Source organism: Macaca fascicularis, chromosome 7 (assembly GCF_037993035.2).
Source record: "Macaca fascicularis isolate 582-1 chromosome 7, T2T-MFA8v1.1".
NCBI classification, from domain to species: Eukaryota; Metazoa; Chordata; class Mammalia; order Primates; family Cercopithecidae; genus Macaca; species Macaca fascicularis.
Genome location: NC_088381.1, coordinates 69,380,864 through 69,406,121, shown reverse-complemented (window position 1 = coordinate 69,406,121; position 25,258 = coordinate 69,380,864). Strand labels below are relative to the sequence as shown.

Here is a 25,258-nt window from a genome sequence, read left to right as displayed (position 1 = left end):
GAGTTTGAGACCAGCCTGGCCAACAAAGTGAAGCACCATCTCTACTAAAAATACAAAAAAATCAGCCAGGCAGTGGCATTTGCCTGTAATCCCAGCTACTTGGGAGGCTGAGGCAGGAGGATCACTTGAACCTGGGAGGTGGAGGTTGTAGTGAGCTGAGATCGCGCCATTGCATTCCAGCCTGGGTGACAGCAAGATTCTGTCTCAAAAAAAAAAAAAAAGGAAACTTTAAGGGTGATGCCCAGCACCCCTCTAAGTGATCCCAATTCAGACTCCAGTTTGAGAACCTCTGCACTAGACCTCTGGTTCTCAAACTCAGCCGCACATTAGAATTACCTGGGGGCCTGGAGCCTACTCCAGGGATTCTGATTTTCTGATTTAATTGGTAATGGGTATGGCCTAGGCAAGGGAGTTTTGAAAGTGCCCCATGTGGTTCTATTACGCAGCAAAGTGTAAAGACCACTGCCATAGAGCTTTGTTCCTCAGGGGGTGGTCAGTGGGCCAGCAGCATCAGCTCACCTGGGAGTTTGTTAGACATAAGGACTGTCAATCTCACCTAGCCCTGCTGAAGCAAATTTGCATTTGACATGATCTCCAGGTGATTCCTATGCTCTTTAAAGTTTGAAAAGCATTAATGACCCAGGAGAGGAATAGAGGTTGTTAACTTCAAGCCTTCTCTTGTCCAACAATTGAGTGAAAGAGTCACAGCTGACCTCTCTAGCCATCCTCAGCATCATCTGGCTTTCAGCCATCAGAGGCAACAGGTGATTTGTTTTGAGCTTGCTGCCCCAGCGAAATGCTCCCTTAATGACCACAAATGAACACACACATTCGTCTCAGCCAGAAAGGGAGTGGAGAGTGTTAGAGCTTATGTCTTTCTAAAGCTACAATTTTTAGTTTCAAAACAAAATTACTTTAATATATGTATGAGAGAGACAAAGTCTTACTCTGTCAACCCAGGCTGGAGTGCACTGGTGTGATCATAGCTCACTATAACCTTGAACTCTTGACCTCAAGTGATACTCCTATTTCAGCCACCCAAAGCACTGCGATTACAGGAATGAGCCACTGTGCCCAGCCCAAAAATTACTTTTAATTTACTCAAATATTTGAAAAGTATACCAGATAGAACTCTTAGGGAGAAGTAACGTTATAACTATGAAATGTTTGGCATTCATTTATTTCACCAGATAACAGTCCATTGGTGTTTTTATCAGCAGTTAGTCTTTCAAGCAGCCAGAGTTCAGGGGGAACAATGCTCCCAGTCCCTCAGGGACGTTCAGGTTTCCGCTGGGCTTGCCAGGGCAGCGCTCTAATGCAGAGAGCCCCATTGAGAATGGAGCTAGGCATACCCTATGTCGGAACCACTTCTCTCTTTTAGACCAGTGTCTGAGACACAGGGGTAGGTCACAATCAGGCAGGAAGGGGCTGGAGAAGAATTTTGAGCCAAACACAAACCAGAGCACCAAAGATTGTGACCAGTTTATTTCGTTGTTATAAATAAACTACAGCAAATTCAGGTCCATCCCCTATTGACATGAGTCTTCCCCATGTTCATGCTGGTATGCTCTCTGGTGGGGGAGAGAAAGAGGAGGCCTGTGGCCAGGCGAGGACACGCAGGGCTCTGTGAATGGCCATGGGAATTTGTGCTTTGCATGTGAGGCCAGAGCACACGTGGCAAGTGCAAGAAATACAAGGACCATTGGATTAGATCGAGCTATGGTGGCGGCTTTTGTCCAGTGACAGATAAGGGGAGAGGTCCTGTGGCCCTTCAGGAACTGTTCCAGTGAATGATTTTTGGACAGTGGTCAAATCATTTTGAAAAAACTAAAATTGGATACCTACTTCGCAGCTTACAAAGAAATAGATCCCTCCTTTGCAAGTTACACAAAAATAGATCCCAGATGGATTATAGATCTGTACTAGAGAGGATCTGAAATGGCATGTAAGAGAATATTTTTGTAATCTTAGCATGCGGGAAGGACTTCCATGTTTGTTTGACAGGAACCTCTAGGCACTCACAATTCACCTATGAAGTGTGAATAAGCAGTACAGAAATACAGAAATCATCAAAGCTGGATTAGAGAAGTCTTTCTTTTTTTTTTTTTTTTTTTTTTTTTTTTGAGACGGAGTCTCACCCTGTCGCCCAGGCTGGAGTGCAGTGGCGCCATCTCGGCTCACTGCAAGCTCTGCCTCCCGGGTTCAAGTGATTCTCCTGCCTCAGCCTCCCGAGTAGCCAGGACTACAGACGCCCACCACCTCTCCTGGCTAATTTTTGTATTTTTAGTGGAGATGGGGTTTCACCATGTTGGTCATGCTGGTCTTGATCTCTCGAACTCAGGTGATCCGCCCGCCTCTGCCTCCCAAAGTGCAGGAATTACAGGGAGTGAGCCACTGCACCCAGCCAAAACAGAAGTGTTTCATATAAAACATGATACTGTGAATCAAGTTAAAAGACAGCATACACATTAGGAGGAAATATTGGCATCTGACTCTGTAATGTAGCAGATCATGAGTCAAAATCCTTGCTCTACAAGAGCCTCTGCAAATTCTTAAGTCAACCGAGTAGAATAAAAGGGAAAAGATGTAAAGAAGCAATTTAGAAATAAAGAATTAAGAATTATGAAAATATGTTCTGGCCGGGCACAGTGGCTCACACCTGTTATCCCAGCACTTTGGGAGGCCAAGGTGGGCAGATCACGAGGTCAGGAGTTTGAGACTAGCCTGATGATCATGGTGAAATCTCGTCTCTACTAAAAATACAGAAATTAGCTGGGCGTGGTGTCGGGCGCCTGTAATCCCAGCTACTCAGGAGGCTGAGGCAGGAGAATCGCTTGAACCCAGGAGGCAGAGGTTGTAGTGAGTGGAGATCGTACCACTACACTTCAGCCTGGGCGACAGAGCGAGACTCCGTCTCAAAAAAAAAAAAAAAAGAAAAGAAAATATGCTCTGTCTTATGAATTATCAGGGAAAATACCTATTACAGCAAGATACTATTAGATACTATTATTGTGCCTAGCAGACCATCAGATTTAAGAGTGTTTCTAGGCCAGGCATGATGGCTCACGCCTGCAATCATAGCACTTTGGGAGGCCAAGGGCGGTGGATCACCTGATGTCAGGAGTTCAAGACTAGCCTGATGATCATGGTGAAACCCCATCTCTACTAAAAATGCAAAAATTAGCTGGGCATGGTGGCATGTGCCTGTAGTCCCAGTTACTCAGGAGGCTGAGGCAGAGAATCTGTTGACCTGGGAGGCGGAGGTTGCAGTGAGCAGAGGTCACACCACTGTACTCCATCCTGGGCAACACAGTGAGACTCTGCCTCAAAAAAAAAAGTTGGGGTCTCACTCTGTTGCTCAAGCTGGTCTTAAATTCCTGGCCTCTGCCTCGGCCTCCCAAAGTGCTGGGATCACAGGCATGAGCCAACAGGTTTAACCCATATATTATATTTTATTATTTTAACCATTTTTAGAATACAGGTCAGTAGCGTTAAGTACATTCACATTGTTGTGCAATCATCACCGGTATCCATCTACAGAACTTTTTCCTCTCAAGCTGAAACTCTGTGTCCATTAAACAATATTCTCCTTTCCCCCCTCCCTCAACCCCTGGCAACGACTATTCCACTTTCTCGGTGATTTTGATGACTCTAGATACCTCGTATAAGAGGTGTGTTCTTTTGTGTCTGGCTTTTTTCACCTAGTATAATGTCCTCAAGGTTGAGGCCAACCCATGTTGGAGCATGGGTCAGAATTTCATTCCTTTTCAAAGCTGAATAATATTTCACTGTATGTATATACTGTATTTATTCACCTGTTGATGGACATTTGGGTTGTTTCCACCTTTTGGCTGTTGTGAATAATTCCTGAACATGATACACAAATATCTGTTCTAGTCTGGGCTTTCAGTTTTGGGCGGTTATATACCTAGAATTAAAATTGCTGGATTAGGCCAGGTATGGTAGCTCACGCCTGTAATCCCAGCACTTTGGGAGGCCAAGGTGCAGGGATCACCTGAGGTCAGGAGTTCGAGACCCGCCTAGCCAACATGGTGAAACCCTGTCTGCTAAAAACACAAAAATTAGGCGGGCTTGGTAGGAGGTGCCTGTAATCCCAGCTACTCCAGAGGCTGAGGGAGGAGAATCGCTTGAACCTGGGGAGGCGGAAGTTGCAGTGAGCCAAGATTGTGCCACTGCACTCCAGCCTGGGTGACAAAGCGAGATCTTGTCTCAAAAAAAAATAAAAAAAGAAAGCAAGACTGTTCTTACCTATATCTTTAATGCCTAACTGATTTCTGAGTTTTGGAAGGCTGAGGTAGGAGGTGAGAGGATTGCTTGAGCCTGGGAGTTCAAGGCAAGCCTGGGCGACATAGTGAGACCCCATCTCTTTTTTTTTTTTTTTTTTTGAGACAGAGTCTCTTTCTGTCGCCCAGGCTGGAGTGCAGTAGCCAGATCTCAGCTCACTGCAAGCTCCGCCTCCCAGGTTTACGCCATTCTCCTGCCTCAGCCTCCCGAGTAGCTGGGACTACAGGCACCCGCCACCTCGCCCAGCTAGTTTTTAGTAGAGACAGAGTTTCACCGGGTTAGGCAGGATGGTCTCGATCTCCTGACCTCGTGATCCTCCCGTCTCGGCCTCCCAAAGTGCTGGGATTACAGGCTTGAGCCACCACGCCCGGCCAAGACTCCATCTCTTAAGAAAAATTTAGCCAGGTGCAGTGGCTCACACCTGTAATCCCAACACTTTGGGAGGCAGAGGTGGGCAGATCACGAGGTCAGGAGTTCGAGACCAGTCTGGCCAACATGGTGAAACCCCGTCTCTACTAAAAATACAAAAAAAAAAATTACCCAGGCTTGTGGTGGTGTCCACCTGTAATCCCAGCTACTGGGGAGGCTAAATTAGGAGAATCGCTTGAACCCAGGAGACAGAGATCACACCACTGCACTCCAGCCAGGGCGACAGAGCAAGACTCCATCTCAAAAAAAAAAAAAAATTTTTTTTTAAATTAGCCAGGCATGGTGGCACACATCTATAGTCCCAACTACTTGGGGGCTAAGGTGGGAGGATCACTTGAGCCTGGGAGGTCAAGACTTAAGTAAGCCGAGATCCCACCACACTCCAGCCTGGGAAACAGTGAGATACTGTCTCAAAAAAACAACAACAGGCCAGTTGTGGTGGCTTATACTGTCATCCCAGTACTTTGGGAGACTGAGGCGGGCAGATCACCTGAGGTCAGGAGTTCAAGACCAACCTGGCCAACACGATGAAACCCCATCTCTACTAAAGATACAAAAATTAGCTGGGAGTGATGGCGGGTGCCTGTAATCCCAGCTACTCAGGAGGCCGAGGCAGGAGAATCGCTTGAACCTCGGAGGCGGAGGTTGCTAAGATCATGCCACTACACTCCAGCCTAGGCGACAGAGCGATACTCTGTCTCAAAAAACACAAAACAAAACAGAAAACAACAAAAAAGTGGATGTCTGGGCCATCCAGCCTCTTACTCAGCCTGCTTCCTCAGAAGCCGCCTCCCTGCATCTAGTCATATCCACAGAATGTGCTCCTCTTGGTATCCTGGAGTAGCCGAAGCCATTTCTACCAGTAAATTTTTTTTAAAAAAATTCCCAGCTGCCACCATCTCCTCTCATCTCCATTCACAACATGGTAAGAATATCATTTTTGTATCTGACCAAAACCAGTTTCTGAGTTTTCATTTTCTTAATTGGCCACCAATAAACAAAGGAGGGACTCGCCTGCCCTTGAACGTGCTCTGCTGTGTGCTCTGCATCTCATAGGGGCCAGCCTTTCTCAGGGAGCCTGGAGGGGGCCAGGGATCCCTTATTCTTCCCAGCTCAGTGACTTTTTCCCATTTTGGAGGCCCTTGTCAGGCAGATCACCTGAAGGGCCACTCTTTTCTGTCCTGTAGAATGGCTCCTGTGTCTCTCTGTTCTCAGAGGGCAACTTGCAAAGAACTGCCAACCCTCCTTTGGTCTTTGCTGGATAGCAGCAGTCTTTGTAAAGATAGGACTCGTCTTTGAGCAGTCCAGTGAAGGGGTTATTGGGCCTGGATTCTACTTAGAGTGACCTCTGTAGTGAGGTTTATCATATTTATGTTATACAGCAGCATAGAAACGACATTCTAAGGGCCAGGCGCAGTGGCTCATGCCTGTAATCCCAGCACTTTGGGAGGCCGAGGCAGGTTTATCACAAGGTCAGGAGATTGAGACCATCCTGGCTAACACGGTGAAACCCCGTCTCTACTAAAAATACAAAAAATTAGCTGGACTTGGTGGCGGGCGCCTGTAGTCCCAGCTGCTCGGGAGGCGGAGGCAGGAGAATGGCGTGAACCCCGAAGGCGGAGCTTGCAGTGAGCCGAGATCGTGCCGCTGTACTCTAGCCTGAGCGACAGAGTGAGACTCCATCTCAAAAAAAAAAAAAAAGTAATGACATTCTAACCAAAATTGGAGTTGGGAGGAATAAGGTGGTTTTATAGGATATGTTCTTTGATCGTCTTGTTTGTAATACCTGGGAGTTCAAAGACTTGACATTTAAAACAAGATAGCCCCACAAATTAAGTATCATACTTAAAGGCTGCCAGATTTTAAAGAAATGTTTTCGTATGTTCATCTAATAGTTTGATGCTGCTATTTGGGTTTTTTGTTTTTTGTTTTAACATTTAAGTCTTAGATCCATTTGGGATTTGTCCATTTCTAGGTCCAGCTTGAATTTTTCCATTTGAATTGAATTTTTCCAGTTTTCCCTAACTAGTTCTTCCAGCATCATTTATTGTATGTTGTATATTTTCTCCATGGATTTAAGAGGCCAACTGTATTGTATGCTAAATTTTCTTAGTCATTATACAGATTCTCTTTTCTGTTCTCCTGTTCTGTCTATTCATGTGCCGCTTGTATTAAATTCTGAATTTACATATCTATTGAATCGATTTCTGGAGCTTTTATTTTATTTGGTCTGATTGTTTATTAATGTTTTAATTATTGAGATTTCATAATGTTTTTGTTTTTGTTTTTGAGACGGAGTCTTGCTTTATTGCCCAGGCTGAAATGCAGTGGCACGATGTCAGCTCACTGCAACATTTGCCTCCAGGGTTCAAGCGATTCTTCTGCCTCAGCCTCCCGAGTAGGTGGGATTACAGGCGCCTACCACCACACCCAGCTAATTTTTGTATGGTGTTTCACCGTGTTGGCCAGGGTAGTCTAGAACTCCTGACCTCAGGTGATTCAGCTTCCGAAAGTGCTGGGATTACAGGCGTGAGCCACTGCACCCGGCAGAGATTTCGTAATGTTTTAACATCTGAAAGAGATAATCCCTCTCCCCTCCAATTTTAGTCAATAATCTTATCTTTTTTTTTTTTTTTTTTTTTTGAGATAGAGTCTCGCTCTGTCACCCAGGCTGGAGTGCAGTGGCACGATCTCTGCTCACTGCAGCCTCCACCTCCTGGGTTCAACGATTCAATGATTCTCCTGCCTTAGCCTCCCAGGTTGCTAGGATTACAGGCGTGTGCCACCGTGCCCAGCTCATTTTTGTATTTTTAGTAGAGATGGGGTTTCACCATGATGTTGGCCAGGCTGGTCTCAAACTCCTGACCTTGTGATCTGCCCACCTTTGCCTCCCAAAGTGCTGAGATTACAGGTGTGAGCCACTGCTCCCGGCCTCTTTTTTTTTTTTTTTTTTCCCCAGAGACAGAGTCTCACTCTGTCACCCAGGCTGGAGTGCAGTGGCGTGATCATAGCTTACTGTAACCTCAAACTCCTGGCCTCAAGCAATCCTCCCACCTCAGGCTCCTGAGTAGCTGGGACTACAGGCATGTGCCAGCACACCTGGCTAATTTTGTTATTTTTTGTAGAGATGAAGTCTTGCTGTGTTGCTCAGGCTGGTCTTGAACTCCTGGCCTCAAGCAATCCTCTCACCTCAGCCACCCAAAGTGCTGGGGTTGTAGGCAATAATCTTATCTTTCTTAATGTTTATTTTTACAAACCTCTACTTCAGCTGCATGCTTTACCAATTTTAAATGTGAATTCTTTGAATTCCCAGGTTATTACAGATGAGGCAATCAACGAACATATCCTATAAACCACCTTATTTCTCCCAACCCCAGTTTTGGTTAGAATGTCATTTCTACACTGCCGTATAACATTTACAAGCTCTGTAATCACCCTAATTGCCATTGTAGTTTTAGTCTTCATTCTAAAGTTAAATTCATTAGGTGTTCACCCCCCTAACAGTCCATGAATTTGTGTATGTTCAAAGCTGTTTGCCTATAGGGTTTATACTTGAAGGACAGTTTTGTTGAATATAGAGAAATCTTTTTTTTTTTTTTTCCTGAGATAGAGTTGCCCAGGCTGGAGTGCAGTGGTGTGATCTCAGCTCACTACAACCTCCGCCTCCTGGGTTCAAGCAATTCTCCTGCCTCAGCCTCTCGAGTAGCTGGGATTACAGGCACATGCCACCACACCCAGCCTGAATATAGAGAAATCTGAAACCAGCTGATTTTCTTTCCCCTTGTAAGTGATTTGATCCTTTTGCTGTTGTCCGCCGGTCTCACTGTTAGCCACCCCGCGTTAGTTTTTGTTGGCCCATGGTATCGCTTTCACAGGTTCTTATATCCTTATAGGTTATATCTTTAAATATTAGTCCTTTTTTTTTTTTTTTTTTTTTTTTTGAGATGGAGTCTCGCTTTGTCGCCCAGGCTGGAGTGCAGTGCTGCCATCTCAGCTCACTGCAACCTCCGCCTCCCGGGTTCAAGTGATTCTCCTGCCTCAGCCTCCTGGGTAGCTGGGACTACAAGTGTCTGCCACCACAACCAGCCAATTTTTGAATTTTTTTTTGTAGAGACGGGATTTCACCATATTGGCCAGGCTAGTCGCAAACTCCTGACCTTGTGATCCGCCCGCCTCAGCCTCCCAAAGTCCTGGGATTACAGGCGTGAGCCACCACGCCTGGCCTTTAAGTATTAGTTCTATTGAGTTTTCTTTTTTGAGAACTCCAATTGTTTACTGATTCTCCTTTTGCCTAACTTCTCTTTCTATCTTTTTGTTTAAGATAGGGTCTCACTGTGTCACCTAGGCTGGAGTCCAGTGGCGCAAACATGGCTCACTGCAGCCTCTGCCTCCTGGCCTCAAGCAATAGTCCTGCCTTGGCCTCTTAAGTAGCTGGGTCTACAAGTGTGTGCAGCCACACCTGGCTAATTTTTGTATTTTTTGTAGAGATGGGGTTTTGCCATGTTTCCCAAGCTGTCCCAAACTGCTGGGCTCAAGCGATCCACCTGTCTTGGCCTCCCAAAGTGCTGGGATTACAGACCTGAGCCAGCGCGCCCGGCCCTCTATCATTCTTTTTAATCCTTTTAACCTATTCCTTTGTTTCCATTTCCTGTCATTGCTTTCTCATTTTGGTCCTCTTTTTCCCATTCTCTGCTTTCCAAGATGCCTATTCCCATTGTGCTCCTTTTCCTGTTGTCTTCATTTCTCTGTGTGATTTTCCCTCCTTTCCTGAGTTCTTCTAGTGTACATTTCATGTCTTTCTGTTGTCTCACCATCCCTTCTTCAAGCTCTACTCTGTGGTATTCCTTTATAAAGGCAGTTGCCTCATTTAATTATTTTTATGGATGGAAATGATCACTTTTCTCAGTAATAGTAATTCCTCGGGCCAGGCGCAGTGGCTCAAGTCTGTAATCCCAACACTTTGGGAGGCCGAGTCAGTTGGATCACTTGAGGTCGGGAGTTTGAGACCAGCCTGGCCAACATGGCAAAATTCCATCTGTATTAAAAATACAAAAACAATGAGCCGGGGGAGGGGGGTGGTGGTGGTGTGCACCTGTAATTCTAGCTACTCAGGAGGCTGAGGGAGGAGAATCGCTTGAACCTGGGAGGCAGAGGTTGCAGTGAGCTGAGATTGTGCCACTGCACTCCAGCCTGGGCGACAGAGTGAGACTTCATCTTAAATAAATAAATAAATAAATAAATACTGTGGATTAATGTGTGTGGGTCAAAGGCTCTTTCCTTCTCTGCTTTCCAGAAACAGCTTCCTGCATACATGGCTGCCCTGTGTGATTCCGGTTGCAGCCTCACCTCCTTTGCCTCTCTGAACCAAAGAAGCCTGCCCTACTTACCCCAGTTCCCAAACACAGGAAGTGATTTTCTGCCTGAGCTTTCTGAAATCTGCTCCCTCCCAACCCAGGGCTTTCCATGCTTATTCATTGCACTTCCTTCCTCATTGCTTCTACCCAGTCTGCTGTTTTGGGAAGCCCTGACATGTATTTTGGTGTCTGCAAATTTTATCTTCTGATCTCACTGAAAATAAAATTGGAGTTTTACTTGTTTTCCTTGTTGCTTCCGAGATCATTCGAGAGCTCACCAGTTCTGATTTTAAAACAGCAAAAACAGCCTTATTAGCTAATGTTACCTATTGAATTAGTAAAATCACCCAAAAAAAAATGTTTTTGGGCATGTTAGTTTGCTAAAAATAAATCAGGGCCTTGGCCTGCAGGTTCTTCTAGAGGAGAGATGATAGCAGGGCTCTATGCTCAAAACTTGCCAAAAAACTGTCTTCGGGCCAGACATGGTGGCTCACACCTGTAATCCAGCACTTTGGGAGGCCGAGGCGGGCGAATCACCTGAGGTGGGAGTTCAAGACCTGCCTGACGAACATGGAGAAACCCTGTCTCTACTAAAAATACAAAATTAGCCAGGCGTGATGGCACATGCGTGTAATCCCAGCTACTTGGGAGGCTAAAGCAGGAGAATCGCTTGAACTAGGGAAGCAGAGGTTGCAGTGAGCCGAGATCGCACCCCTGCACTCCAGCCTGGGCAACAAGAGCAAAACTCTGTCTCAAAAAAAAAAAACCAAATGAAAAAAACAAATAAAAAAACTGTCTTCCATGACCAGGCGCAATGGCTCACGCCTGTAATCCCAGCACTTTGGGAGGCTGAGGCGGGCGGATCACTTGAGGTCAGGAGTTTGAGACCAGCCTGGCCAACATGGTGAAACCGCATCTCTACTGAAAACACAAAAATTAGCCAGAAACAATGTGTTGGCATGCGCCTGGAGTCCCAGCTACACTACTAAGGAGGCTGAGGCAGGAGAATTGCTTGAACCTAGGAGGTGGAGCTTGCACTGAGCCAGGATTGCACCACTGCACTCCAGCCTGGGTGACCAAGTGAGACTCCATCTCAGAAAAAAAAAAAAAAACTGTCTTGCAGGAAGTTGAGGAAGCACAGAATTCCTGGTCCTGCCAAGTCAGAGTATACCTTGTGCGCCTTGCGCCTGTATCTGTCCTCTAGTGATATGAGGGGTGTGGCTAGAGGGCAATTCTATGAACCCACAGATTAGCAGCAGCATGTGTGTCAGTGTAAGCTTAGAGTGTAATTATATGCCTGTTTTCAATTTTAAATGTGATCTTATGGCCAGGCGTGGTGGCTCATGCCTGTCATCCCAGCACTTTGGGAGGCCAAAGCAGGAGGATCACTTAAGCCCAGCAGTTTGAGACTATCCTGGGCAACATGGCAAAACCCCATCTCTACAAAAATACAAAAAAATTAGCTGGGTGTGGTGGCATACACCTGTGTAATCCCAGCTACCTGCAAGGCTAAGGTGGGAGGGTCACCTGAGCTCAGGAAGTCAAAGCTACAGTGAGCTGCGATCTCGCCAGTGTCCTACCACCTCAGTGACAGACTGAGACCTTGTCTCAAAAAAATAAAAAATAAAAATAAATGTGATCTTAAATTGACTGAAGGCAAGAGTGGAGCCCAGGTCCTGCCTGAGAGGGGCATGTCCAATTTTATCATGTTTGTATGTGAGGGTTTACATTAACTTACAGAAAATTAATTGAGCATCTAACCTTAAATAAAGTTTATTAGCTTTAATAATAGAAATGTCACTGAGAGTTCGAGTGCAATGGCTCACGCCTGTAATCCCAGCCCTTTAGGAGGCCCAGGCGGGCAGATCACCTGAGGTCAGGAGTTCGAGACCAGCCTGGCCAACATAGTGAAACCCCATCTCTACTAAAAATACAAAAATTAGCCAGGCATGGTGGCAGGTGCCTATAGTCCCAGCTACTCTGGAGGCTGAGGCAGGAGAATCGCTTGAACCCAGGAGGCTGAGGTTGCAGTGAGCCAAGATCTCACCATTGCAGTCCAGGCTGGGTGACCAAGTAAGACTCTGTCTCAAAAAACAGAAAGTGCAGCTTTTTTTAGGATTGAGGTCAAGAGGGAAATTTCCTCCTCAGGCTCATCAAGAGGACATTGTATGGTATAAACAATGTCATCAACAACTTCCTGGCAGCATTAATGTTCTCGACAGCCATTAATTTCTTTCTTTCTTTTTTTTTTTTTATTTTGAGATGGAGTCTTGGCTCTGTTGCCCAGGCTGGAGTGCAGTGGCGTGATCTCGGCTCACCAAAACATCTGCCTCCCAGGTTCTAGCAATTCTTCTGCCTCAGCCTCCCAAGTAGCTGGGATTATAGGTGCCCGCCACCATGCCCAGCTAATTTTTTTGTATTTTTAGTAGAGATAGGGTTTCACCGTGTTGGTCAGGCTGGTCTCAGACTCCTGACCTCAGATAATCCACCCGCCTTGGCCTCCCAAAGTGCTGGGATCACAGGCGTGAGCCACAATGCCTGGTGACAGCCATTAATTTCTAATGACACTTCTTAGAGTGTCAGCCAGGGCTATGAAGCCAACACACTCTTCAGTAAACATGGTTCTGTCAGGGGTCAGAACAGTGTGATCCAGGCTCAGCTCTCTGCTTTGGCCTCATCCTCGGGTGGATTTTACAGTCCCTCATCTAAGGAAGGGGCTGTGTTCTAGCAGTCCTCCCTGTTGATTTCTTTTACTCAAATATTTGGGCAGTGGAAGGTTTAACAAGTTCCCAGAAAATATTTTGTATTACCAATTAAAGATCTGTTCATAAGCTCCCACTGCAGACAAATTTGAGGGCTCTTTTAACAATCCAGTTAACTTGCTTCTAGTCATTGGTATAGACACCTAGGGTCCTGATTGCAGGGGCTTTGTCATCTTTCCTGTGTCTTAAATACAAAGTAATGAGGTCATAAACACCAGGTACATGTTATACAAGAAATTATTATGTAAGCTCCTTTTGAAAGGAGACCAAGCTTTAGGGAAATGTCTGTGGTACCAATAAAAAACTCATTGATTCACTCATTACATTGAATCAAGCATCAGGCATTATGGTGAGTATCGGGGTAATTGGGTAGGTACCCTGTTGATGTCCTTTAAAATTCCCACCTGATCTCATTTTCACATGAAGACATGGGACATGGAACCCAAATCTTTAAGGCTTTGAAATTCTGGGTGATTGCCACAAAGATTATGAGGCCTGACAACCAGTCAGAATGAAATAAGCCTGTTTTTTTTTTCCCTTCAACTTTTAAGTTCAGGGGTACGTGTGCAGGATGTGCAGGTTTGCTACAAAGGTAAATGCGTGCCATGGTGGTTTGCTGCACAGATCATTCCACCACCTAGGTATTAAGCCCAGCATCCATTAGCTATTCTTCCTGATGCTGTCCCTCCCCCTCCCCCACAGGCCCCAGTGTGTGTTATTCCCCTCCATGTGCTCGTGTGTTCTCTTCATTCAGCTCCTACTTATAAGAGAGAACATGCAGTGTTTGGTTTTCTGTTCCTGTGTTAGTTTGCTGAGGATAATGGCTTCCAATCCATTCATGTCCCTGCAAAAGACATAATCTCATTCCTTTTTATGGCTGCATAGTATTCCATAGTGTGTATGTACTACATTTTCTTCATCCAGTGTATCATTGATGGGCATTTGGGTTGATTCTATGTCTTTGCTATTGTGAATAGTGCAGCATTGAACATATGTGTGCATGTGTCTTTATAACAGAATGATTTATATTCCTTTGGGTATATTAAACCTGATTATTAAAGGCTTTGAGGATTTCCTAGCCTCTTTGTGTTCACTGGAAGTTTAATTTTTATAAATTTCCCCCTTAGTTTCCTTTTGTCATCATGACAGGGAGTTGAGTAGACATTGTGTTTTTCTTCATTGTTTCAGATTTTGAGATACAGAGTGAAAATGGGGAGAACTGTAATCAAGACATGTTTGAGAATGAATCACGTGAGATATTCTCTGAAATGCCTGAAGGTGAAAGTGCTCAGCACTCCGATAGGGAAAGTGACTTTGAGAGAGATGATGGCGTCCAGAGGGCCCAGGGACACATCCCAGGCGAGGACCACGGGGAGGTGCTCTCTCAGGACAGGGAAGTTGGCCAGCTCATAGGCCTGCAGGGCACCTACTTGGGGGAGAAGCCCTACGAATGTCCCCAGTGTGGGAAGACCTTCAGCCGGAAATCCCACCTCATCACACACGAGAGGACCCACACAGGAGAGAAATACTACAAATGTGATGAATGTGGAAAAAGCTTTAGTGATGGTTCAAACTTTAGTAGACACCAAACCACTCACACTGGGGAGAAGCCCTACAAATGCAGAGACTGTGGGAAGAGCTTTAGCCGGAGTGCCAACCTCATAACCCACCAGAGGATCCACACGGGGGAGAAGCCCTTCCAGTGTGCCGAGTGTGGCAAGAGCTTCAGCAGGAGTCCCAACCTCATCGCACATCAGCGCACCCACACGGGAGAGAAACCCTACTCGTGCCCTGAGTGTGGAAAGAGCTTTGGCAACCGATCCAGCCTTAACACGCATCAGGGGATCCACACTGGAGAAAAGCCCTACGAATGTAAAGAATGCGGCGAAAGCTTTAGTTACAACTCCAACCTAATCAGACACCAGAGAATCCACACAGGAGAGAAACCCTATAAATGTACTGACTGTGGGCAGAGGTTCAGCCAGAGCTCAGCCCTCATCACCCACCGGAGAACCCACACAGGAGAGAAACCCTACCAGTGCAGTGAGTGTGGGAAAAGCTTCAGCCGCAGCTCCAACCTGGCCACGCACCGGAGAACCCACCTGGTGGAGAAGCCCTATAAGTGTGGGGTGTGCGGAAAGAGCTTCAGCCAGAGCTCCAGTCTGATCGCACACCAGGGTATGCACACAGGGGAGAAACCCTACGAGTGCCTGACATGTGGGGAGAGCTTCAGCTGGAGCTCCAACCTCCTCAAGCACCAGAGGATCCACACAGGAGAGAAGCCCTACAAATGCAGCGAGTGTGGGAAATGCTTCAGCCAGCGCTCCCAGCTGGTAGTGCACCAACGGACCCACACAGGCGAGAAGCCCTACAAATGCCTCATGTGCGGCAAGAGCTTCAGCCGGGGCTCCATTCTGGTCATGCACCAGAGAGCCCATTTGGGAGACAAGCCCTACAGGTGCCCTGAGTGTGGGAAAGGCTTTAGTTGGAACTCGGTCCTCATTATACATCAGCGAATCCACACTGGGGAGAAGCCCTACAAATGCCCCGAGTGTGGCAAAGGCTTCAGCAACAGCTCTAACTTTATCACACATCAGAGAACTCACATGAAAGAGAAACTTTATTGAAGTGGCAAAGAGCGAAAGTGAGGGACTGGCCTGGAGTGGGAGTTGCCACACTGCCCCAGCAGTGATTCCCTTTCAAAGAGCCGGGCTTCCTAAACATTCTGTGGGGTTTTGCCAGAATCTTCCCCTTGCTCATCCTCATTTCCAGGACACTGTCATTTTAGTGGTCTGAGTCAAGTCCCATATACATTCAAGAACAGGGCATAGGAGTGGAAGGTCTGGAAAGTTGGGTCTTTTTCCCTTACATTGGGTGACTTGATTGGCCCCCTCTCTCGTGATTCCTCTGTGCCTCAGTTTCCTCTTTGGTAAAATGGGGGGGGAAATGTTTCTCCACGTGGAATGGAAGACAGCATGGCTCACAACGTGGGCCAAGTCCTCAGAGAAATACTGGAAATCTTTGGTGTGATTCTGGTTGTTTTGTTGTTTTGCTGCTACATTGTTGGGCTAAGGTGCCTTCACCCCAAGCTGTTAGTGTTCCAGAGCTCCCTGCCCATGCTAGAATCTGCTCTTCTGGCTTTGGTGCCTTGGGCTTTGATTTCAGGTCAAGATGGAGGGGCTTCTCCAGTTCTGAGTCACCCACATGAAGATAAAGCCCCTTTCTATTTCCAGAAACTGTCAGGAGCACAGAAACATGAGGAAGTACAGCCTGGAGCCAGTGTCCCAGTGTCCTTTCCATTGATAAGAGTTGGACAGGGCCTGCAGGAGAGGGGTAAACTGAGGACATTTCAGTATTTGCTTTTGTCTCTGCCTACTGTCCTTTGGTAGCTAGGTCAGCTACCATGGGAACACATTTGTTCTCGTGGGGTTTTGTCCTGGAGAGTGTAGTGAAGTCTGAGAGCCCCAGCTGCCATCCCATGGTGGATGGTAACTTCTGTCTCATCAAGAGTAAAACAGTCCTGCACACAGCAGGGTGGGTTTGTGCCTTTGGCCCAACAGATACATAGCCCCATAATTTCTGAATTATTCTATGCACTTGTTTCCCTCTTCTTTTATTTTTTATTTGATATATGCAGACCTAGAATCCTGTCAGGTAGCTTTTGTATACTAAGAACATTATTTTTAAAGAAGTGCTAACTTTGAGGACATATCTGTTCCCTGGAGATATTTGGGCTTGAATCAGGAGTTTGTCCTACAGGTGTCCCCCTTGATCTTGGGATGCTACCAGGGCTTTGTTCTCGGGATCCTCGCACCTGGAGAGAGTGAAGACGGGCATGATGGCAGGTGAAGGGGTTTGCTGTGAAGTAAGAGGAGATAAGGCATTTCCAGGAAATGGGAAACTGCCTCCTCCTACACATGGGGCCTGTGCTCAGAATGGGCTTAGTTCTTATAGGATGGATGCTCAGTATTGCCTAATAAAGTAGAGTTCCATTCTTTTCCTGAGTCTGTCTTTTACTATGTTAAAAACCTGAACTAGGCTGGGCACAGTGGCTCACACCTGTAATCCCAACAGTTTGGGAGGCCAAGGCGAGTGGATCACGAGGTCAGGAGATCGAGACCATCCTGACTAACATGGTGAAACCCCGTCTCTACTAAAAATACAAAAAATTAGCCGGGCGTGGTGGCGGGCGCCTGTAGTCCCAGCTACTTGGGTGAGGTAGGAGAATGGCATGAACCCGAGAGGCGGAGCTTGCAGTGAGCCGAGATCACACCACTACACTCCAGCCTGGGTGACAGAGCGCGACTCTGTCTCAAAAACAAAAACAAACCTGAACTGTTAGCATACTCATCCCTCACTTCCCCACCCCACTTGCCTCCTGCCCCAGGCTGAGAGTGCCCCAGACCTACATGGAGTAAAAGTCCGTTGCTTGGAAGAGTATGCCTTTGGGTGAACCTAGACCTGCATGTGCTTGACCAGGGCACACACCTTCCCACTACCTTTTGCAAACCCTGCTTGGAATCTGTCCTCCAAGACTTGGAGCCGTGGCTTTGCCTAAGGATCCAGGTGACATCCTGAGGAGGCCATTGGCAGTCATCTCTGTCCAAAATCCACTTAGACATGAGGAGGAAGTTCTAGGCAGTGATGTTTGTTAAACAAAACCAAAAGAAAAGAAAAAAAAAATCAAGTACGCTGTGAAATCCCCATCATTAGTACCATTCCTTCACTAACTTGGCCAGCAGTCATTGAGGACTTAGGTACCATCGCTGTGCTAGGTGCTAGGGAGAGGTTGTGAAGTCCCATCATTTGTCCAATAGAAGGAAGATTCTCATCTGTCTGGGAAAATACAGGAGCCGCCCTAGCAGTAAGGGAGAACAGATGGGATAGTTTCCCACCTGACATTAAGTTCTGGAATTTGATTAGTAAAAGGAACTTGGGTTGTAGAAGATATTGGATCTTTTTTTTTTTTTTTTTTTTTTTTTTTTGAGACAGAGTCTTGCTGTGTAGCCCAGGCTGGAGTGCAGTGGCGCGATCTCGGCTCACTGCAAGCTCCGCCTCCCAGGTTCCCGCATTCTCCTGCCTCAGTCTCCTGAGTAGCTGAGACTACAGGTGCCCGCCACCGCGCCCGGCTAATTTTTTTTTGTATTTTTAGTGGAGATGGGGTTTCACCGTAGTCTCGATCTCCTGACCTTGTGATCCGCCCGCCTTGGCCTCCCAAAGTGCTGGGATTACAAGCGTGAGCCCCCGCGCCCGGCCTGATATTGGATCTTTTTTTAAGTCTCAAGAGTTTATATTAAGCTTTTTGAAACTTTTTTTTAAAACTCCTCCTCACCTAGTAGAAACACAAAATATTCTAGAGAAAAAAAAAAAAAAGGAAACCAGATTAGCTGGAATTGCAGAATTAAGCTGGAACCAGGTCATTGATGGGAAAATGATAAATTAACAGTTCACAAAAGGTTGAGAGTTGTCTGAGGTTGTTGCTTTGCAAATTAAAAGTAAATAAAGATTGTGAGCCCATCACTTCAGGTCCTGCCACGTCTCCATGGGTCCACAGAGGCAAAGGGGGCAGGATACAGTAGCCTTTGTGTAGCTGTGTGTCGGCTGGAAGGATGTGTCTTCGCCCCTAAAACATTTCAAGAAGTCCAATCGTTTTGGGAGCTCTACCTCTGCCACATCTTTGCTTGCAACTCAATTACACCTATGTCTCTGTAACAGGATATTTCTCCTTAAGGGTACATGTCTTTAGAGATCTAGCTTTTGTCATTAGTCTGTTTCTAAAATCATGGTAGCAGCCTTGGGACCATTAAAAATTGACAATAAAGCCAGGTGCCATGGTGTGCACCTAAAATCTCAGCTACTCGGAAGGCTAAGGCAGGAGGATCACTTGAGTCTGGGAGTTAGGGAGACAAGCCTCAAAAATCTACAATAAGACTGGGTGCAGTGGCTTGCGCCTATAATCCCAACACTTTGGGAGGCTGAGGCAGGTGGATCACTTGAGGTCAGGAGCTCGAGACCAGCCTGGCCCACATGGCAAAACCCCATCTCTACTAAAAATACAAAAATTAGACGTGGTGGCGGGCGCCTGTAGTCCCAGCTACTCGGGAGGCTAAGGCAGGAGAATCGCTTGAACCCAGGTGGTAGAGGTTGTAGTGTGCCAAGATCATGCCCCACTGCACTCCAGCCTGGGTGACAGAGCAAGACTCCATCTCAAAAAAAAAAAGTCTACAATAAATGGTAAAAAGAGCTGGGCACAGTGGCTCACACCTGCAATCCCAACACTTTGGGAGGCCGAGGTGGGTGGATTGCCTGAGCTCAGGAGTTCGAGACCTCCCTGGGCAACATGGCAAAACCCTGTCTCTACAAAAAATACAAAAAGTAGCTGGGCATAGTGGTGGGTGCCTGTAGTTCCAGCTACTTGGGAGGCTGAGGCAGAAGAATCGCTTGAACCCGGGAGGCAGAGGTTGCAGTGAGCCCAGGTCGCCCCACTGCACTCCAACCTGGGTGACAGAGCAAGACTCTGTCTTCAAAAGGAAAAAGAAAAAAAAAAAAAAAAAAACAAGCAAAAGATAACCAAAACCACAATCGCTTCACCCCCAGCGTGGCCCTCAGGAGTCCACGTCAGCAAGTCTTTTACCTGACTTTGGTCACTTCCTTTTCCCAGTCCCCACAATGGCTGTGTACCCTTTGGCCATTCTCAGAATGTCAGCTCCCAGGCTCAGCTCACATCTGAGAACCTTCAACCCATCAGGTGTGAACTCCCTCTGTTTCCCACCTCCAGGCTAACAAACCTCTCTGCACTCCCTCAGTCCTCACCCCCACCCTCAGCCTGGAGCTGTGCTTTCAGCTTCATAGTAACCTCCACCCGGGGCTTCCCCTCCACTACTCCATGATCAGGACCTTGCCCCATCAGCTTTTTCCTGGCTTGATTTCAAGTCTCTCTTCCTGCCACCTATTCACCCACTGAAGTTGTTCCTGGAATCTCAAACTCAGCATGTCCCCTGACTGCCTCTTATTGCCTTTCCTCTTTGTGAGTAGCACTGCCACCCATCCTGCCTCACCCAATCCCAAAACCTGGGATCATCCAAGATGCCTTCCTCCCTCAGAGCCATTCATTCGGGAGTCACAGTGTGCACATTCTGCCGCCCTACTCAGCATTCCCAGCCTCAAAGCCCCTGGCAGAGTTCAGACCTTTGCCTGGCAGCTGCCACAGCCCTTCCTGGTTGCTTCCTGGCAATTTTACTTCCATTTCCTGCCTCAGCCTCTCGAGTAGCTGGGATTACAGGCATGCGCCACCACTACTTCCTTCCTGGTTGCTTCCCAGCAATTCTACTTCTATTTCCCCTATGGCTGTGGGATATTTTATCAAGAGGGTGAAAAAGGAAAAAGGACAAAAGTGAAATTTTGTCCAAAGATCTGAAATTGCTTAACAGGGCCAGGGAGCAGGGAGGCTAGAATGGCCCTCCATTTGACAATCTCCAAGGCCATCTGTGAGAGACTATGGATACAGCAAGCCCAGGACATGGGGTCTTTGCTGAACTTTCTGTTTACGAGACAGGACCCCCTTCAGGGATAAAGGGCCAGGAAGGACGATAACAAGTCACACGCAAGGAATGACCAATTACAGTTGTGGATGGTCCTGATACTAGCTAGAGAGAAGCCTAAACATTTTAGCTAATATACTTTCTTTTTTTTTTTTTTTGAGACAGAGTCTTTGCTCTGTCGCCCAGGCTGGAGTGTAGTGGCACCATCTCAGGTCACTGCAAACTCTACCTCTCGGGTTCAAGCGATCCTCCTGTCTTTCAGCTTCATAGAAACCTCCACCTCCCTGTGCCTGCCTCTCCACGTTGCAGCCAGAGTGAGCATTCTTTCACAGCAGAACTGAGCCGGCCACCACCTAGCTTAAGCCCTGAGGGGCTCCCCATCAGCTACAGAAAGGTCACACTCCTCAACAGCAGATGAGGCCTTCCCATAGGGAACCTCTGTGGAACCTCATCACATTCATTCCTTGCCTTGCCCTGGTCATCACACCTCTGTGCCCTTGACCATCCTCATCCCGAGGCAGCTCCCCATCACTATGTGCAGCTGAGCCTTGCTTCAGTGCCCCTGCTCACCCTGCTCCCTTTTCTGGAATGCCGGGCCTCCATGTTTGCCAGTGCCCACCTGCCCATTTTTGAAGATGCAGCTTGGGCACCACCTCCTCCAGGAGGCCTCCTCCCTGCACTTCTCTGGCAGACCTGACCCTGCCTGTGGGCCCCTGCACTCTCCAGCTCAGTGCCGTGACTCTCATTACATTGATCTGTTGCACGTCCTCCCTACTTCATCCTGCCCCCTCCCTCCCTTCCATTTTTTATGTTCATACCCATCCTGAGGTTCCCAGCTCCAGGAACCTCCAGCTCTAGTACCCAGCTCAGTGCTTGTGATGGGAACTGAGGAAATATTTGCCAATTGGTTCTCTTCATAGAAATACATAGAAATGCAAGAAGCAGGCTGGGCGTGGTGGCTCACGACTGTAATCCCAGCACTTTGGGAGGCCGAAGTGGGCAGATCACCTGAGGTTGGGAGTTCAAGACCAGCCTGGCTAACATGGCGACACCCTGTCTCTACTAAAAGTACAAAATTAGCCAGGCATGGTGGCGCATGCCTGTAATCCCAGCTACTCGAGAGGCTGAGGCAGGAGAATTGCTTGAACCCAGGAGGCAGAGACTGCGGTGAGCCAAGATCACGCCGCCATTTGCACTCCAGCCTGGGCAACAAGAGCAAAACTCCATCTAAAAAAAAAAGAAAAAAGAAATGCAAGAGACCGATGGAGCCCATGATTCTGGCCTGGATAGTGGATTAGGTTTCCTACGCTTTCCTTTGGTCAGATGATAAATGTTAGTTTTTCTTTCAGTGCCCTCTCAGTATTTACCTATGTAAGCTATGCACACAGATGAAGACATTTGTAAACACCAACCCACCAATATTCTAATGAAACAACTTATAGTTTTGAAATGTCACAGATAATCAAAAGCCCATGGAAAACCATGCATATTGCAGCCGAATCTGTAGTACACAATTTTTTTTTTTTTTTAATAGAGACAGGATCTCACTATGTTGCCCAGGCTGGTCTTGAACTCCTGGGCTCAGGCAATCCACCACTTGCCTCAGCCTCCCAAAGTGCTGAGATTACAGGTGTGAGCCGCTGCACCCAGTCTTTTTTTTTTTTTTTTTTTTTTTTAATAGAGACAGGGTCTCTCGCTATGTTGCCCAGGCTGGTTTCAAACTTCACGACTCAAGCGATCCTCCCACCTTGGCTTCCCAAAGTGCTGGGATAACAGGCATGAGCAACCACTCTCAGCTCAAAATCTTTTTTTTTTTTCTGTTTGGACAAGCAGTGAACCCTCAGAGACTTTATCTTACTCTTATCCTTTAATACAGTGAATCCATATAACTATATCCAGAGACAGTTCCCTTTGTTTTAAATTGTTATTGGGCCGGGCATGGTGGGCTCACTCCTGTAATCTCAGAATTTGGGAGGCCGAAGTGGGTGGATCACTTGAGGTGAGGAATTCGAGAGCAGCCTGACCAACATGGGGAAACCCCATCTCTACTAAAAATACAAAAAAATAGCTGAGCATGGTGACGTGCACCTGTTACTCCCAGCTACTCAGGAGGCTGAGGCAGGAGGATCGCTTGAACTTGGGAGGCAGAGGTTGTAGTGACCTGAGATGGTGTCACTGCACTCCAGCCCAAGCGACAGAGCAGACTCCATCTCAAAAAAAGAAAAAAAAAAAAAAGATATATTAGCTACAATGTTTAGTCTTCTCTCTAGCTAGTATCAGGACAATCCACAACTGTAATTGGTCATTCCTTGTGTGTGACTTGTTATCGTCTTTCCTGGCCCTTTATCCCTGAAGGGGGTCCTGTCTCGTAAACAGAAAGTTCAGCAGTGACCCCATGTCCTGGGCTTGCTGTATCCATAGTCTCTCACAGGTGGCCTTGGAGATTGTCAAATGGAGGGCCATTCTAGCCTCCCTGCTCCCTGGCCCTGTTAAGCTATTTCAGATCTTTGGACAAAATACTCACTTTTGTACTTTTACTTTTTTCACCCTCTTGATAAAATATCCCACAGCCATAGGGGAAATGGAAGTAGAATTGTGTGGGTGATGATGATATTTTTGAAAGCAGAAGGTTTTAGAGCCTGGTAGAGAGGAAGGGCCTGTGGTTAATTCCCTTTGACTTTCCACCCCTTTGTTGGTGCCGTTGAGCTCATGCTTCTGGTTTCTGAGCAAGTGGCTCCATGGCCCATTTGCCTCTTGACCCCCTCCTACTCACTCTTCCTGGTGACGAAACTCTGAGACTTCCATTCATTCACAGGCCCAGAGGCAGCTGTGGGGGAATTGCTGGGAGGAGGATCTCATGCCAATGAAATACTTTGCCCGGGTCCCTCATAGCTCACAGGTGATGTAAAACGTGTAAAAGCAGAGCTGCCCTGGTGACTGGAAGGTGGGAACCCAAGGCCCTCTCCTGGGTTGGGCCTTTGCCCCTTATCCCCAGTCCCTGACATAGCTCTGGAATTTCTAGACTGGTCCAGGGGATGGTTTGAAAGGTAGATGTGGGCCCGGCGTGGTGGCTTACACCTGTAATCCCAGTACTTTGGGAGGCTGAGATGGGCAGATCACGAGGTTGAGACTACCTTGGCCAACATGGTGAAACCTCATCTCTACTAAAAATACAAAAATTAGCCAGGTGTGATGGTGCGCGCCTGTAATCCCGGCTACTCGGGAGGCTGAGGCAGGAGAATCACTTGAACCCAGGAGGCGAAGGTTGTGGTGAGCTGAGACTGCACCACTGCACTCCAGCCAGGGTGACAGAGTAAGACTCAATCTCAAAAAAAAAAAAAAAAAAAGGCAGATGTGTGTGCAGGCCAAGAGTGCTGGCCTGAGTTTCCACGTTAGCCTTCTCAGAATTCCTGTTCCTAATCTAAACCGAAAATAAAATTTGAAGCCCCCCAACCGATTGATGGACCCCCTCTCATCAGCTAAGGGCATTCCAAAGTTAATCCGAAAAGCTAGTTCAGGCCATGACGGGAGGAGAGGTCGGACATGCCTCATTATACCCCCCTCCCTGCTGTAATTCAGGCACAGCTGACCAGCATTCACATTAAAACAGATCTTAAGACTGACAAGGTAGATTCTTTGTAGCAATAAGACACCAAATTCCAGGCTGACTCTGGTATAACATCACATGACAGATAGCAGGCCCTGAAAGAAATTGAAGAATTTGACTCCAAATTAGATTTCCGTGACTGCCAGGCATGGTGGCTCACACCTGTAATCCCAGCACTTTGAGAGATCGAAGCGGGCAGATCACCTGAGGTCAGGAGTTTGAGACCAGCCTGACCAACATGGGGAAACCCTGTTTCTACTAAAAATACAAAAAAAACAAAAAAAATTAGCCCACATGGTGGCATGCACCTGTAACCCCAGTTACTAGGGAGGCTGAGGCAGGAGAATTGCTTGAACCCAGGAGGCAGAGGTTACAGTAATCTGAGATTGTACCACTGCACTCCAGACTGGGTGACAGAGCAAGACTCTGTCTCAAAACAAAACAAAAAATTAGATTTCCTTGACACATTTTTAAATGCCTCTGCAAAGCTGTCCCTTGCGGGGAAAATCTACATTCTGTAGAGAATCCCCATTCCTTTCCAATTATCTTCCCTGATCCAGGAGAGAAATAACTTAAGAGTCTGGCACCTATTTTTGGTCTGATAAGACCTCTGAAGCCTGCTACTTGGCCTTCACAACCCCTTATCTTAATCCAGACATTCCTTTTTTAATGATTCCAGGTCCTTTTTTTTTTTTTTTTTTGAGATGGAGTCTCGCTTTGTCGCCCAGGCTGGAGTGCAGTGGTGCAATCTCGGCTTACTGCAACCTCTGCCTCTCGGGTTCAAATGATTTTCCTGCCTCAGCCTCCCGGAGTTGCTGGAATTACACGCATGCATCACCAAGCCCAGCTATTTTTTTTTTTTGTATTTTTAGTAGAGACAGGGTTTCACCATATTTGTCAGGCTGGTCTCAAACTCCTGACCTCAGGTGATCTGCCTGCCTCAGCTTCCCAAAGTGCTAGGATTACAGGTGTAAGCCACCACGCCTGGCCTTTTTTTTCTTTTTAATGATTCCAGGTCTTTAAATAACTCAATCAATTGCTAATCAGAAAATCTTTGACTCTATGACCTGAAAGCCCTGGCTTCCAGTTGTCCTGCCTTTCCAGACTGAACCAATGTACATCTTACACGTATTGACTGATGTCTTTTTTTCCTTTTTTTTTTTCTTTTCTTTAAGAGATGGAGTTTCACCATGTTGGCCAGGCTGGTCTCAAATGCCTGAGCTCAAGCAATCCACTTGCCTTGGCCTCCCAAAGTGCTAG

The 25,258-nt window shown here is 46.9% G+C and overlaps 1 protein-coding gene across 10 annotated transcripts in view; it reads left to right on the top strand.

The window, feature by feature from the left end:
• Positions 1–25,258, top strand: part of ZSCAN2 (zinc finger and SCAN domain containing 2) — a 61,191-nt gene that overhangs the window by 7,837 nt on the left and 28,096 nt on the right. For 3 of the 10 annotated variants that reach the window (XM_005560397.5, XM_065548359.2, XM_005560399.5), the window contains exon 3: positions 14,039–16,847. The exons of 4 other annotated variants lie outside the window; for them this stretch is intronic. In XM_005560397.5, the coding sequence (XP_005560454.3) occupies positions 14,039–15,477 (1,439 nt within the window). In that variant the 3' untranslated portion in view covers positions 15,478–16,847. Of the gene's footprint in view, positions 1–8,344; positions 8,518–10,027; positions 10,331–14,038; positions 16,848–25,258 lie in introns of those variants that run through there. 3 more of the 10 variants (XM_065548360.2, XM_005560405.4, XM_045395946.3) reach the window with 3 other exon arrangements.